Raw genomic sequence first — 13,419 nt, 5'->3', positions numbered from 1 at the left:
TGGAAATCCAATGCAGAATATCCAAGTTGTTATGATATAGTTCTTTCTGGAAGAAGAGAACATAAATTCCTAAGTGTGGGGAAACAGCATTTTAAAAAGGCTGCTCCCAAATCAAACGCAGAACTCTATTTACATTTCAGTTTCCTGTAAAGTACATGTTTCTTTACACAGCTAAAACGTTTTGGTTACGGGCAACGGAAGAAGGAAGTCTGGATTCCGGCGTTCAGTCCGCAGAAAAGGCAGAACCTTCCCCCCGTCGCGGGTCTCTGCCGTGTCTGGAGAGCGGTAGAGCGCCGTGTGCAACCGGGCGGCACCCCTCACCCACCCAAAAAAACCCCACAAAAAAACCGAAAACAACTACAAAAAAGAAAATAGTCAATGTGCATTCAAGCAGTGGCACACGCAGGGGTTGGGGTTTGGGGGAGTGTGGCAGCTTATCAGAAAGACAGGATCGCCTTGCCCTCTCGTATGCGATCCCCCCCTCCCCCAAAACTGACAGCCAGCCCCCGCCCCCGCCCCCGCCACACCGTGTCAACCCCAGCCAGCCCCGGCTGCACCAACGGCGAACCACCGCCCACCACACAGACCCCCAGGGACATCCTCTTCCCATAGATCACCATTACTGCTCTTTACACTATTTATACATCCTCTTTACAGATCTGAATACAATATGTGCACCCTTGTTAAATAGGCAGATTAGTTTTTTTTTCTCCTCTGACGATCAAGCTTCGTAGGCATTGCTATACAGTGTCCTGCACAGTCTTTCCTCCACATGCTAGTCCAGCACCGGAGTGCAGGGAACAGAGCAGGAAGCAGTCGGTGTTTTTAATGTCCCTTTTACCACACAACTGACCAGTAATGGAACAGGACCCCCCATTCCTGAAATTTTCAAAACCACACCCCCCCCCAAAAAAAGAGAGAAATGATAACGAAATAAATATTAAATAAAGTGAGAGAGGAGTCCCTCGCTGGCCTGGTCTCCATGGTAACTGTCACCTTTGACCTCTGTGCGGCATTTGGCATTGCGTTCTGCATTGGTTTTCGGCTATTGTAGTAATACAAACACAAGGACCCGCCCCCTCCCCCAATCCACCCCCCTGTCTGGAAAGGCCCCGCCCCCCACACCCCCCCTAAAAGCTGAAGGCGTCTGAAACTCAGGCACAGCTGTGTGCTCCCCGTAAGGAGGGAGGCAGGGAGATGTGACTTTCGGCCACACGCATAAAAATAAAAAAATAATAATAATAAAAAAAAAAAAGTTATGCATTTCTAATGGCTACACTGTTCCCAGACAACGTCACATGACCAGAGACGAAGATAAAGGAACAGGAACACAAGCAGAAATGTAAAAAATTATAGTCTAAATCCCCATTTTGGAAATGATAGTCCGGATCCTCTCTTGAAAAATTATCATTAAAAAAAACTAAAAAATGAAAAAAAAAACCTGGAGTGGCCACAAACTCCAACAGGAGGGGGAGGGGGGTCCTGGAGGGGGGAGAGCTCCGCCCCCGGAGAGGGTGAGGGGTGGGGTACTGGGCGGGGCAGGGGGCGGGGCAGACAGGGCGGGGGGGTCAGCCGCTGAGCGGGTCCTCTCGGTAGTGGATGGCGTAGCGCAGCTTCTCCTGCATCACGTCCAGGGAGGAGTACTGCGGGAGCTTCACCATGAACATGCAGGTCTCCACGCGGATGTACCGCGAGTCCGGGGAGCCTGCAGAGACAAAGCACAGCCCGCGTTATACCGCCAACATCAGCGTCAGGCCAGGCCAGCCGCGTCCTGTAACACGACTGAGGTAGTTACAGTAATGTGCTGTGATAGATCCCTCATTACATTTCTGTTACACCCTACTTTACCGCTCCTTTACTCCAGGCCGTCCAGTGGAGGAGGAGGGGCTCCCCCTCTATAGCCGGGGTCCTCCCGAGACTCCTTCCCATTGGGGAGTTTATCTCACCACCTGTTTGAGGGTTTTTCTCCCCACTGGGAGTTTTTAGGTAATGTGCCTGCTATTTGGAAGTTTCTCTGCCTGGTTTTTCTCTGTGACGAACCAGGTGAGATAGTGTCATTGGAACCCTTGAGCAACGTAACCTGCTGTAAACTGTGAGCAACGTGCCTCCCAGCCGTGGAAACGCAAACGTAATCTAATCTCTGACACAGCGAGTGCGTGACAGGACAGCGGAGTCAGCGTTTACCGGGTCTGCCGTGAATAAACAGCCCCGCCCCCCCTCCCCATACCTGCTGCCCCGTCTGGAGGGGCGATCTTCATGGGGTAGGGGGGCACGTGGGCGGTGTCGGGGCCCCCGTCCTTGCAGGGACAGGTGAAGGGGATGCGCTCCTGGTTGCAGGCGAACTTGATGAACTTGCAGAGCTCCTCCTGAGTGAACATCTCCAGGGCGCCCCAGAAGAACTCGATGTGCTGGTCCGTCTCCATCAGGCCCACCTGGTACATGGTGTGAGCCTGGGGGGGGGGGGGGGTGGAGAGACACCCGTCACCGCGGCGCTTCCTACACAGTCACCCACTCCCACCACACAAGCACCGATGGACTGCTTCATTCTGCTCTGCAGGCCCTGGATGCCTAATCACCTTGAGGAACGCCAGGTTGATGTAGGACAGTTAGGTGTATTGTGGGGACAGGAGTAAGACAGTTAGGTGTATTGTGGGGACAGGAGTAGGACAGTTAGGTGTATTGTGGGGACAGGAGTAAGACAGTTAGGTGTATTGTGGGGACAGGAGTAGGACGGTGAGGTGTATTGTGGGGACAGGAGTAAGACGGTGAGGTGTATTGTGGGGACAGCAGTTCGGGGAGGTGGTTTTGGGTACCTTGAGGAACTCCAGGTTGATGTAGGGCAGGCCGCAGGTGCGCAGCTCCACCTCCAGGGGGCTGAGCATGGTGAGCAGCTGCAGAGGGATGATGGAGGCGAGTCCCGCCCGCACCGCCGTCATACACTCCGAGTTCTCCAGCTCCCGCAGCCTGAGAGCTCGCACCGCGCGCGCGTACATGTCCTTATTCTCCCAGCTACAGGGAGCGAGCACACACACACACACACGTTATACACACACACACGGGCGTACATGTCCTTATTCTCCCAGCTACAGGGAACACACACACACACACACACACACGTTATACACACACACACACACACACACACACATGTCCTTATTCTCCCAGCTACAGGGAACACACACACACACACGTTATACACACAGACACACACACACACATTACACACACACACACACACACACACAGATCTTGTTTCTTACGTGACGCTGATGTTCCGCCCCCCCGTGCAGAGCTCCACCTCCTCTCCCGTCATGGCGACGTAGGTGAAGGTGCAGCAGGGCCGGCTCGGCGAATCAGGGCTCTCGCCCGTGTGGTGCTGGGAGGAGATCTCTGCACACAGCGCTTCAAGCTCCGCCTCCTCGCTCACCTGGCGGGAGAGGTCAATCCCGTCAACGTGAGCGTGACGTCACCGTGACATCACTGCTATGACATCACAACACCGACCCCCCCCCCCCCCCCCCCGCCGGCCTCCCTCCGCCCCGCTCTTACGCTCTCAAACTTCTTGACGTAGTTGTAGGTGAGCAGGTCGGCCTCCTGCAGGTCGGCGTCGGGGTCCAGGGGCTCGCCCACCAGGCCCTTCCAGAAGGACCCGAGCAGGTCCAGGGGGAGGGGCACGTCCGCCCGCACCGCGATGCCCAGCAGCTGCCCCAGGAAGTGCAGCAGCTGCTCCTCAGCGTAGGTGATCGGGCACGGCGTCAGGATGTACTTCCCCTGAAACGCACAGCACGGCCAATCACTGACTGACCATCTGACTGACTGACTGACTGACTGATTTACAGACTGATTGACTGACTAATTCATTGACTCATTGATTAATTGACACTAACTGACTGACTGACTGATTAAATAACTGACTGATTAACTGACTGACTGACTGAGTAACTGACTGACTGACTGACTGAGTAACTGACTGACTCATTAAATAACTGATTGACTGACTGACTGTCCCTACCTTGTTGCGGTTGGCGGCTGCGCTGGGGCAGGGCAGCAGGAGGGAGAGGGCGGAGCTCTGGAGCTCTTTGCACACCTGCCACAGGAAGTGCCGAAAGGACCCACCTGCAGACAGACAGACAGACGCAGCCGGGCTGCCACTCAAAACAGGCGGGTATTTACATTCATTTCAACTGCTGATTATCTGAATAACTGAGTGGCTAATTATCTGACTGGCTGATTAACCGATTGGTTGATTATCTGACTGGCTGATTAACCGATTGGTTGATTATCTGACTGGCTGATAAACCGATTGGTTGATTATCAGACTGGCTGATAAACCGATTGGTTGATTATCTGACTGGCTGATAAACCGATTGGTTGATTATCTGACTGGCTGATTAATCGATTGGTTGATTATCTGACTGGCTGATAAACCGATTGGTTGATTATCTGACTGGCTGATAAACCGATTGGTTGATTATCAGACTGGCTGATTGTCTGACTGGCGGGTTTCCGCGGTGATGGCCCGGTAACTCACTGGTGCCGTGCACCTCCTCCCCGGTGAAGCGGATGTTGAAGGCGTAGGTGGGGTCTCCGCCGCTGGCCAGTTTGACGCAGAGCTGAGAGGAGGGAACGCAGGACAGCTGCCGCGCCGCCTGGCAGAAATACGTATTCTCCGAAGAGCGGATCTCCCCTACGGACAGAGCCAGGGCTGGAGTTATACAGTGCCCCCTGCAGGACTGGAGTTATACAGCGCCCCCTGCAGGATTGGAGTCAAACCTGCACACACAGCGCCCCCTCTAGGACTGGAGTTTGAGAGTTCTCTTTTTTGGTCACTCACCTCCCACGATCTCCAGGGGGTCCAGCGTGATTTCGGGGGCGGCGTGGTCGGCCGTGCGCTGGACCGTGGCGTTCAGGACCCGGTTCATCACGGTCACCTTGGTGTCATAGAACACCAGGCCTGCAAGGGAGGGGAGGGGTCAGCTGGTGTTTGGCTGGAGGACTAACCACGTCTCTCATGTTCTAGAATGTTCCACAGTGTAGCCTTCAACCCCACATTACTGTCTTTTCTGTGACTGAGCAAGTCCAGCCGAAACAGCAGGCTATTAAAATAAGACCTGGTCTTTAGCACGGCTGTGGGACTCCTCTGGCCGGTCTGAGAGGGAGCACACAGCCCAGGAGCACACAGCCCAGGAGCACACAGCCCAGGAGCACACAGCCCAGGAGCGCACAGCCCAGGAGCACGCAGCCCAGGAGCACACAGCCCAGGAGCACACAGCCCAGGAGCACACAGCCCAGGAGCACACAGCCCAGGAGCACACAGCCCAGGAGCGCTGCGTAGCGACCTCAGGTATGACCTTGGGCCTGTACGCGCGTTCTCCTCTCCCGCTAGTTACGCCCGATGCCCAAGAGCGAAACGAGACGCGCACAGCAGCGGGTTGCCGCGGCGACCCCTGACCTTTGGCCTCCCGCAGCAGGGCGGCGATGCTGTTCTGGTAGGTGGCCGTCTGGCGCAGCTCCACCAGCGGCAGGAAGAAGCTCTCCAGCATGCTGTTCAGAGACTGCAGCAGCGCAAAGCGCAGACGCAGACTCTCCACAGGCACACCTGCGCAGTGAGACAGGAGCCTGCGTCAGTACACACGCACACAACTGCGCAGGTGAGACATTACAGTACAGGCATTTATCCGACTTAAACAGTGACACGTGCACATGATTGGCAGGTAAGTTGAGGCGGCAGGTAGCCGTACTGAGCAGGCAGGCCACGCGGGGGTCGGCGGCGTCGGCGGGGTCCAGGTAGACCTCGTGGGGGTGCAGGCGGGCGGGGGTGATGGCCAGGTGCCGGCACAGGCGGTTAATGTACTGCACCAGCGCCACGTCCATCTCCAAACTCCACTTCCTGCAGGCCTTCTGGGCGTGGCGCGTGTCTATGCAGGTACACCTGGGGAGGGACACGAGCTTCAGATAGTCAAATAACCCATATTTTAACAAGCTGCTTTCCTTAGAATAATGTAACTGTATATGAAACCCCAGAGAGCAGCCACAGGGAAGGCAGCCTCCTTTCACATTCGCCCAGAATAACCACAGCAGTGTTTAGTGCTGCGCTACTTTCTGTGTAAACACACGAAACGCTGGTGACATCGCTGCCACGCGTCCTTTGACCCTGGAAGTGAAAGGCACACCACGGCTGACCTTTCAAAGTGCAGGTCGTAGCCGCAGGCGAGAATAGCCCTCCACACACTCCGGATGTCCTGCTTGGCTCGGTCCACCGTGAATTTGTGGAAGCCCTCCAGGGTGAGGTACTTCTCCTCGGGAACTGGAGGGGGGGGGAGTGAGAGGGAGGGAAACAGGGTTACATGAAACCAAGTGGAGGGGGGGGGGAGGCGCTGTGCATCGCCCAAATCTGTCCCACAACCACAGGGCAACACTTTAACAACATCGCTGCATCACTCTGATGAGATGGGGAGAACATGCTGATGATGTCATACATGGGCGGGGCCGGGCTAAATGGCAGTTGAGTGGGGGGAGGGGCGGTGCAGCGCTACCTTCCTGCTTCTTGGCGGGAGACTTCTCCGTGTCCTTCTCGTCCGGTCGGGCCTTCTCAGGGGACTTGGGCTTCAGGACCGGCTTCTTCTCGCTCAGAGCCGTCCTGAGGGCAACAGAGGGACTGAGGTTCAGAAAACAGCTTCAGAAAACAGCGTCATCAAACAGCTTCAGCAAACAGTTTCAGCAAACAGCTTCAGAAAACAGCTTCAGCAAACAGCTTCAGAAAACAGCTTCAGCAAACAGCTTCAGAAAACAGCTTCAGCAAACAGCTTCAGAAAACAGCGTCAGAAAACAGCTTCAGCAAACAGCTTCAGCAAACAGCTTCAGAAAACAGCGTCAGCAAACAGCTTCAGAAAACAGCGTCAGCAAACAGCTTCAGAAAACAGCTTCAGCAAGCAGCTTCAGAAAACAGCGTCAGCAAACAGCTTCAGAAAACAGCTTCAGAAAACAGCACATCACTGCACTGGGGTAGGAAGAGACTATGAAGCATTACAGCTCAGTTTTTAACAAGTGTCACTATTTCAGATCCTTTCTCCTTTTTAGAAATGCTAATGACACCTTCCTCCAAATTCTTAATGCAGCAAGCATTTTAGAAAAATGACCATTTCAGTCACATATGTAAGTGTGGGTGCTATTTTAAAAAAATGACAATTATAGCCTCGCTTTAGGGTGTGAGGCTGATTCTGCCTCCCACCAGAGTGGCACTCTAATTATGACACGTGGATTTCAACTAGCAAATTATGAGTAATGAACCACAGAAAACGCCAGTATTCTGGGTAATAAAGGGTCCAGCAGGTGTGTGCATTAGACACTTTGATCAGAATGAACTGGGGTCACCAAACACTCACCGGACGCTGTTGAGCACAGACTTCTCCTTGGCAGGGGGCTTTGTGATTGGCCGCTTGGTGCTCACCACCTTGCCCTGGTGCTGCTCCTTCCCCGCCTTGCTGTACTTGCTCTTACTGGGTTTGGGGGCGCCGTACTTCCTCAGGATCTGCGGGCGCAACGATCACACCTGAGCACAGAACCAACCGCCGAGATAGGGGTGTGTGTGTGTGTGTGAGAGTGTGAGTGCGCGTGAGTGTCACCAGACATACTGTGAATACAGACAAATCAGATTTCATATCAATAAATTCTGAAAACGTGCTGAAAATTGATTAATTCAATGAAAACTATCCACATAGAGCACTGTGTTTCAGTTCATCAGATGTTCCTGAATTAGGACTGGAATGAGTCATTCACTCATTTCCTGACCTGACTGAACTGAATTTCTCCCTTCACGCTGTCCGTGCCTCCTGAGCGTGCGTACCTGAGTCAGCTGGTCTTCCAGAAGCTTCTTGGGCGGGCGCACGTTGGTGAAGAAGACGTGCAGCAGGTTTCCGGGCGTCTGGGCGTTGATCTGCTCCTTGCTCAGGTAGATGTCCGACACCTTGATGGGTTTGGCGGGGGTGAGGCTGAGCATCTGCTCCGAGTGGACGCAGCTTTTGAAGATGTCCGTCAGGACGTCCCGCGCACCGGGCACCAGCTTGTCCCCTGAGACGCACACGGGCGGGGGGTTAGCGCCCCGAAAAACAGCTCCTTCTAGACAGGACCCCCCCTCACCCTCCCCCAGAGGACCGCTCGTCTGAGCGAGCCCAGGCCAATCAGCACACAGCCTGACCCGGGGGGGTCAAACTGAATCCCAGGGGGCCGCAGTGTCTGTGGGTTTCTATGGTTTCCTTTCAATCAGCTGCCAATTAAGGCCTTGAGAACAAGGTGTGAGGATCCTTCAGCCAATCAGAGACTTTAAAAACCACTGGTGCTGAGAACACCCCAAAAACCAGCAGACACTGCGGCCCTCCAGGACTGGTGTTTGACACCTGTGGGCTAGCCTGGTACCTGAGGCAGTTCCTTTCTTCAGGTACCAGGCTAACACCTCTCTGCTAAAGCAGGTCTAAGGGAACGGCGGGGATCCACACGTTTAATTTAACGGCTGCGTTTTAAGAACACGGCGCAGGCCCACCTCGGATGGACTTCTCGGTGAAGTAATCCTCCAGGGCGGAGCTTCCCTGCGTGTCGAACAGGCTCTGGTTCACGCTGGAGGCCGTCAGGATCTCCTCATTGGTCATCTCCATCAGCTCCTCCTCCCCTTCCAGGCTGGACAAGCCAATCAGGTCGCTGCTGTTGAAGAGGCTGGCGCGGATCTTCTCCACCTTCGCCCGAGCTCGCACCTGTGCGACGGGGAAGGCGACAGCCAATCAACAAATCCGTCACATCCCGAGAGCCAATCAGTGCGCTCCATTTAAACAGAAGCCACTGAATTCCTCAGTCAGTCATCACTGTGTGGCATTACACGCACTCCGAGCTCCAGCCGTAAGCACGCCGAGCCAAGCGGACGTTATGACCTTGCGAACGACCTTGTCAAACTGCTTTTGCTTTTCTCCTCACTTTCTGAGATTTCGAAAGTTTCAAAGTGTCCTGTCCAGCAATCCTGCTTCCCTCGTTAGTACAACAGAGAGACACAGTTACATAACGGCAGGCCGATAAGCAGGCGCTTCCTGCAGAGGTCAGAGTTCACAGAGCAGTAAATAAGGAGGTCAACGTGAGGAATGTGATTTCAGAGAACTCGGGTGTCATAAACATACGGATGGAGAGCCTTTGCCCACTGAGCGCTGATAGCAGGGAGGGTACTCAGCAATAACGCCAAACAACAACCCCCCCCAGACACGTCTGGAGCCTGGACTGCCCCTAATGTGTTCCCAAATCAATTAGTGGCCAAAACAGAGTGTACTATGCTGCTTGGAAAGGCCTGAAATCAAAGATCAAGCATGAAACATAAAAAAGACAACCCCATAAACACATCGCTGTCAAAGATGTGTAAACAGTTACTCCAAAAGTAAAGATTAATGCGCAGCACTAGACTAAGTTAACCTCAAAATGTGACTCCATCAGGAAAACCTCGTCCCTGTAATAGACCATGTGACCCACCTCGATGACAGCGTAGCCTTTGATTGGCCGCGTCACGACGGCGTTGTGGTCCAGCGAGGTGACGGTGTACATGGATCCGCCGTCGGACGTCTCTGCGCTGTCCAGGGGCTCCCCCAAACTGCCCAGGCTCCCCAGGCTGCCCGTGCTGCAGAGGGAGAAGTCCAGGCTCTCCTGGCTGGACACGGTGTGTGGGTCCAGCGCCCCCTGCTGGGCGGGAGGAGCCACGGCGGCGGCGGCGTTGGCGGGGGGCGGGGCCAGCAGCTCCTGGTCGACGGAGAGCTCGCTGGCGGTGCGGGACACGCCCTGGGAGGAGCTGCAGATGGAGGTCTGGCTGGTGGAGGCCGAGGCGCTCACGCTCATCGCCGGGGTGACGCTGCTGGAGCTGTCGGGGCTCTCGTTGCCCCCGCCCCCGCCGGGCGGGAAGGCCCGGTCCGGCTCGGGGGCGGGCTTGCCGGGGTCCGGGGGCGGGGCGGCCCCGCCCTTGGCCTTCTTGGGGTCCTCCTCCTGCAGCGGGATGAAGACCTCGTCTCTGAAGAGGCCGCCGTGGGCGTTGCAGGCCCTGCGGATGGCGCTGCGCACCGCGGCCTCCTCCAGGTGCGTGGGGATGCCCGACAGCACCAGCAGGCGGCCGTGCGCCGTGGGGCCCACCAGCGCCTGGCACGCGTCCGTCACCGCGTCGCTGGTCACGCCCAGCCCCTGCGGGTCCTTGGTTGCCAGGTGACGGAGGATCATGAGCAGCGTCAGGCCGCGGTGGAACCACAGCATGTCCTCGGGCTTCCCGGCGGCCATGTTGAGAAGGGCGCCGTCGCTCTCCGACAGCCTGGCCCCGCCCCCGGAGCCGCGCTTGCCCGAGGCCACCGCCGCCACCGCCGCCGCCGCCCGCTCCCTCTTCATCTTCACCTTCTTGCGCTTGGACAGCAGGCTGGGGCTCTGCGGCGTCTGGCCCGGCGAGGAGGAGGAGGAGGAGGAAGAGTCGCTGAGGTTGGGGGCGCTGCTGGAGGAGAGCGCCCCCACCGCCACCCCGCTCACGTTCAGCGGCAGCGTCACCTCCGCCACCGCCAGGCACACCTCCATCAGCGCGTGGAAGTAGGTGGAGAAGCGGCTCTGCTCCGTCCCCAGGGCCAGGGCCCCGCCCCCTCCCCCCGCCGAGGCCCCGCCCCCCGCGGCCGCCGCCCAGCCCTGCGTCTCGCGGTCGTACAGCTTGCGCACCTCGGTCTGCAGGGCCATCAGCACGGCCAGGCAGGGGTTGAGCAGCAGCGCGATGGAGCTGCTCAGGCAGGCCGGGCTCCGCCGCTGCTCCAGGTGGTGGATCTTACGGAACAGCTCGGCCAGCAGGTGGAAGGTGAGCTCCTTAATGCAGGGGGCCAGGTCTGTGGTCCAGAGCAGACCACCTGAGGACCGAGAGAGGGGGGAGGGGAGGGAGGGAGGGCGGGAGGGACAGAGAGAGAGAGAGAGGGTGAGGAGAAGGGGGGGGGGAGAGACAGAGAGAGGGGGGACAGAGAGAGAACGGCAATTAATGGAGACAGCAGAGATATAAAACTCTGTTGATCGGTTACTTCTCCTGATGATTAATCCATTAGGTGCTGTTCCAACTGGAGGCAGCGATACAACCACTGACCAATAAGCTCACACTGAGTAAACCTTGGGACCAATCAGATTGCAGAGAGGTGACTCACCGAGCAGCTCCACCACCTGGAGGAGCACGGAGGAGGGCACGGTGTCCAGCTCCTCCTCCGACCGCTCGCCGTCGCCCCCTAGCTTCCACGTGAGCAGCTGCTCAGCGAACGCCATGGCCAGCGGGAACTCCAGCGGCAGCGAGTGCAGTACCACCACCGCTCCAGGAGGGGGAGACACACCTGTGGACCGCAGACGGAAACCGCACATTTGACAACCAGAACCCAAACTTAGTTACACACTTAAAAAAACTTTGAAACTTTAACCTTCAGAATGAATTTGGCCATGAATAGCAGAACGAAATTCACATTGGCAACATCTCCTACATTTTTTTCCCCAGCAAATTACACTCTTGGGGCTTGTACCAGAGAAATAGGAGGTAATTAAAGCTATGTGGGATAGGCATAAAGGAATAATAATTGGGCTCTTCTGAGGAGGCTGAAATTCCTTCAGTTTTAACGAGGCTGCAGAATAAACCGCCTGTCAGGCAAGGAAAGAAATATCCTCAAACTGAGTTTAACTCCCCCGAAGTGACTTTATAAAGTGCGCCACACAGACCCCAAACGGAGCAGGTACCCTGGTTCAGGTGGGACCGCGCAGGACAGGCGTACCCAGTTTTATGTGCACCCGGTCGGTGGGGATGATGATGGAGGGGTACTGGTTGGTGGTGGGGGGGGGCGTGAGGCCGGTGTTGGAGGGGGAGGCGTCCAGCGGGTAGCACACCGCCTCCATCAGGTTGAGCTGCCCGTTCCGTCGAACCTTGTGCCCCAGGCCGTACACCATGACCCGCGCCCAGGGGGCCTTGTACAGGGACGAACTGGAGAGAAGGGGGGAACAGAACAGAAGGCAGAGCTTTGTTAGCATGATTAGTGGGGCCCTGTTAGCATGATCGGTAAGGCTTTGTTAGCATGGACAGCGTAGCCTTGCTAGCATGATTAATAAGGCTTTGTTAGGATGGTCAGCAGGGCTTTGCTAGCATGACCTGTGTTAGCGGTGTTAACTGTGCTAGCTGTGCTAGCGTGGATAGCCGTGTTAGCGTGGATAGCGGGGCCAGGGTAGACTCACTCCTTGCGGCAGCCCAGCTGGCTCTCCTTGCAGGAGACGATCACGAAGGCGGCGCCGGGGAAGTTGACGTCCATGCTGACCTTTGACTCCGAGACGGGGAACTCCTCCGACGTGAACTGCTCCGGAGCGTTCTGTAAGCCAAGAGCAAAACGACATCAGCACAAACAGAGCTCTCTACCTGTGACATCACAGAGCGCTCTGCCTGTGACATCAGCACAAACAGAGCTCTCTGCCTGTGACATCACAGAGCGCTCTGCCTGTGACATCAGCACAAACAGAGCTCTCTGCCTGTGACATCACAGAGCTCTCTGCCTGTGACATCAGCACAACAGAGCTCTCTACCTGTGACATCAGCACAACAGAGCTCTCTACCTGTGACATCACAGAGCGCTCTGCCTGTGACATCAGCACAAACAGAGCTCTCTGCCTGTGACATCACAGAGCGCTCTGCCTGTGACATCAGCACAAACAGAGCTCTCTGCCTGTGACATCACAGAGCTCTCTGCCTGTGACATCAGCACAACAGAGCTCTCTACCTGTGACATCACAGAGCTCTCTGCCTGTGACATAACAGAGCGCTCTGCCTGTGACATCAGCACAACAGAGCTCTCTACCTGTGACATCACAGAGCTCTCTGCCTGTGACATAACAGAGCTCTCTGCCTGTGACATCAGCACAAACAGAGCTCTCTGCCTGTGACATCACAGAGCTCTCTGCCTGTGACATCAGCACAACAGAGCTCTCTACCTGTGACATCACAGAGCTCTCTGCCTGTGACATAACAGAGCTCTCTGCCTGTGACATCAGCACAAACAGAGCTCTCTACCTGTGACATCACAGAGCTCTCTGCCTGTGACATCAGCACAACAGAGCTCTCTACCTGTGACATCACAGAGCTCTCTGCCTGTGACATCAGCACAACAGAGCTCTCTGTCTGTGTAGCAGAAACAGAGCTCTCCATCTGTGACATCACAGAGCTCTCTGCCTCTGACATCAGCACAAACAGAGCTCTCTGCCTGTGACATCACAGAGCACTCTGCCTGTGACATCAGCACAACAGAGCTCTCTGTCTGTGTAGCACAAACAGAGCTCTCCATCTGTGACATCACAGAGCTCTCTTCCTCTGACAAGCACAAACAGAGCTCTGCAGTATAATGAGCAGTGCACTGTAATGCA

The 13,419-nt window shown here is 55.9% G+C and overlaps 1 protein-coding gene across 2 annotated transcripts in view; it reads right to left on the bottom strand.

The window, feature by feature from the left end:
• Nucleotides 1–1,126: 1,126 nt before the first annotated feature.
• LOC118206213 (probable E3 ubiquitin-protein ligase HECTD4) overlaps nucleotides 1,127–13,419 on the bottom strand; it is a 52,295-nt gene continuing 40,002 nt past the window's right edge. For both annotated transcript variants that reach the window (XM_035378567.1, XM_035378568.1), the window contains exons 59-77: nucleotides 12,244–12,374; nucleotides 11,790–11,995; nucleotides 11,181–11,360; nucleotides 9,505–10,895; nucleotides 8,540–8,747; nucleotides 7,847–8,070; nucleotides 7,386–7,531; nucleotides 6,537–6,640; nucleotides 6,184–6,307; nucleotides 5,742–5,932; nucleotides 5,453–5,599; nucleotides 4,835–4,954; nucleotides 4,532–4,687; nucleotides 4,013–4,116; nucleotides 3,550–3,771; nucleotides 3,261–3,427; nucleotides 2,814–3,009; nucleotides 2,228–2,450; nucleotides 1,127–1,705 (exon numbers count right to left, since the gene is read on the bottom strand). In XM_035378567.1, coding sequence (XP_035234458.1) covers nucleotides 1,569–1,705; nucleotides 2,228–2,450; nucleotides 2,814–3,009; nucleotides 3,261–3,427; nucleotides 3,550–3,771; nucleotides 4,013–4,116; nucleotides 4,532–4,687; nucleotides 4,835–4,954; nucleotides 5,453–5,599; nucleotides 5,742–5,932; nucleotides 6,184–6,307; nucleotides 6,537–6,640; nucleotides 7,386–7,531; nucleotides 7,847–8,070; nucleotides 8,540–8,747; nucleotides 9,505–10,895; nucleotides 11,181–11,360; nucleotides 11,790–11,995; nucleotides 12,244–12,374 — 4,377 coding nt within the window. In that variant the 3' untranslated portion in view covers nucleotides 1,127–1,568. The remainder of the gene's footprint in view (nucleotides 1,706–2,227; nucleotides 2,451–2,813; nucleotides 3,010–3,260; nucleotides 3,428–3,549; nucleotides 3,772–4,012; nucleotides 4,117–4,531; nucleotides 4,688–4,834; nucleotides 4,955–5,452; nucleotides 5,600–5,741; nucleotides 5,933–6,183; nucleotides 6,308–6,536; nucleotides 6,641–7,385; nucleotides 7,532–7,846; nucleotides 8,071–8,539; nucleotides 8,748–9,504; nucleotides 10,896–11,180; nucleotides 11,361–11,789; nucleotides 11,996–12,243; nucleotides 12,375–13,419) is intronic.

Source organism: Anguilla anguilla, chromosome 10 (assembly GCF_013347855.1).
Source record: "Anguilla anguilla isolate fAngAng1 chromosome 10, fAngAng1.pri, whole genome shotgun sequence".
Taxonomy (NCBI): domain Eukaryota; kingdom Metazoa; phylum Chordata; class Actinopteri; order Anguilliformes; family Anguillidae; genus Anguilla; species Anguilla anguilla.
Note: the sequence above shows the minus strand (reverse complement) of the source record. Positions and strands in the feature narration are given on the sequence as shown.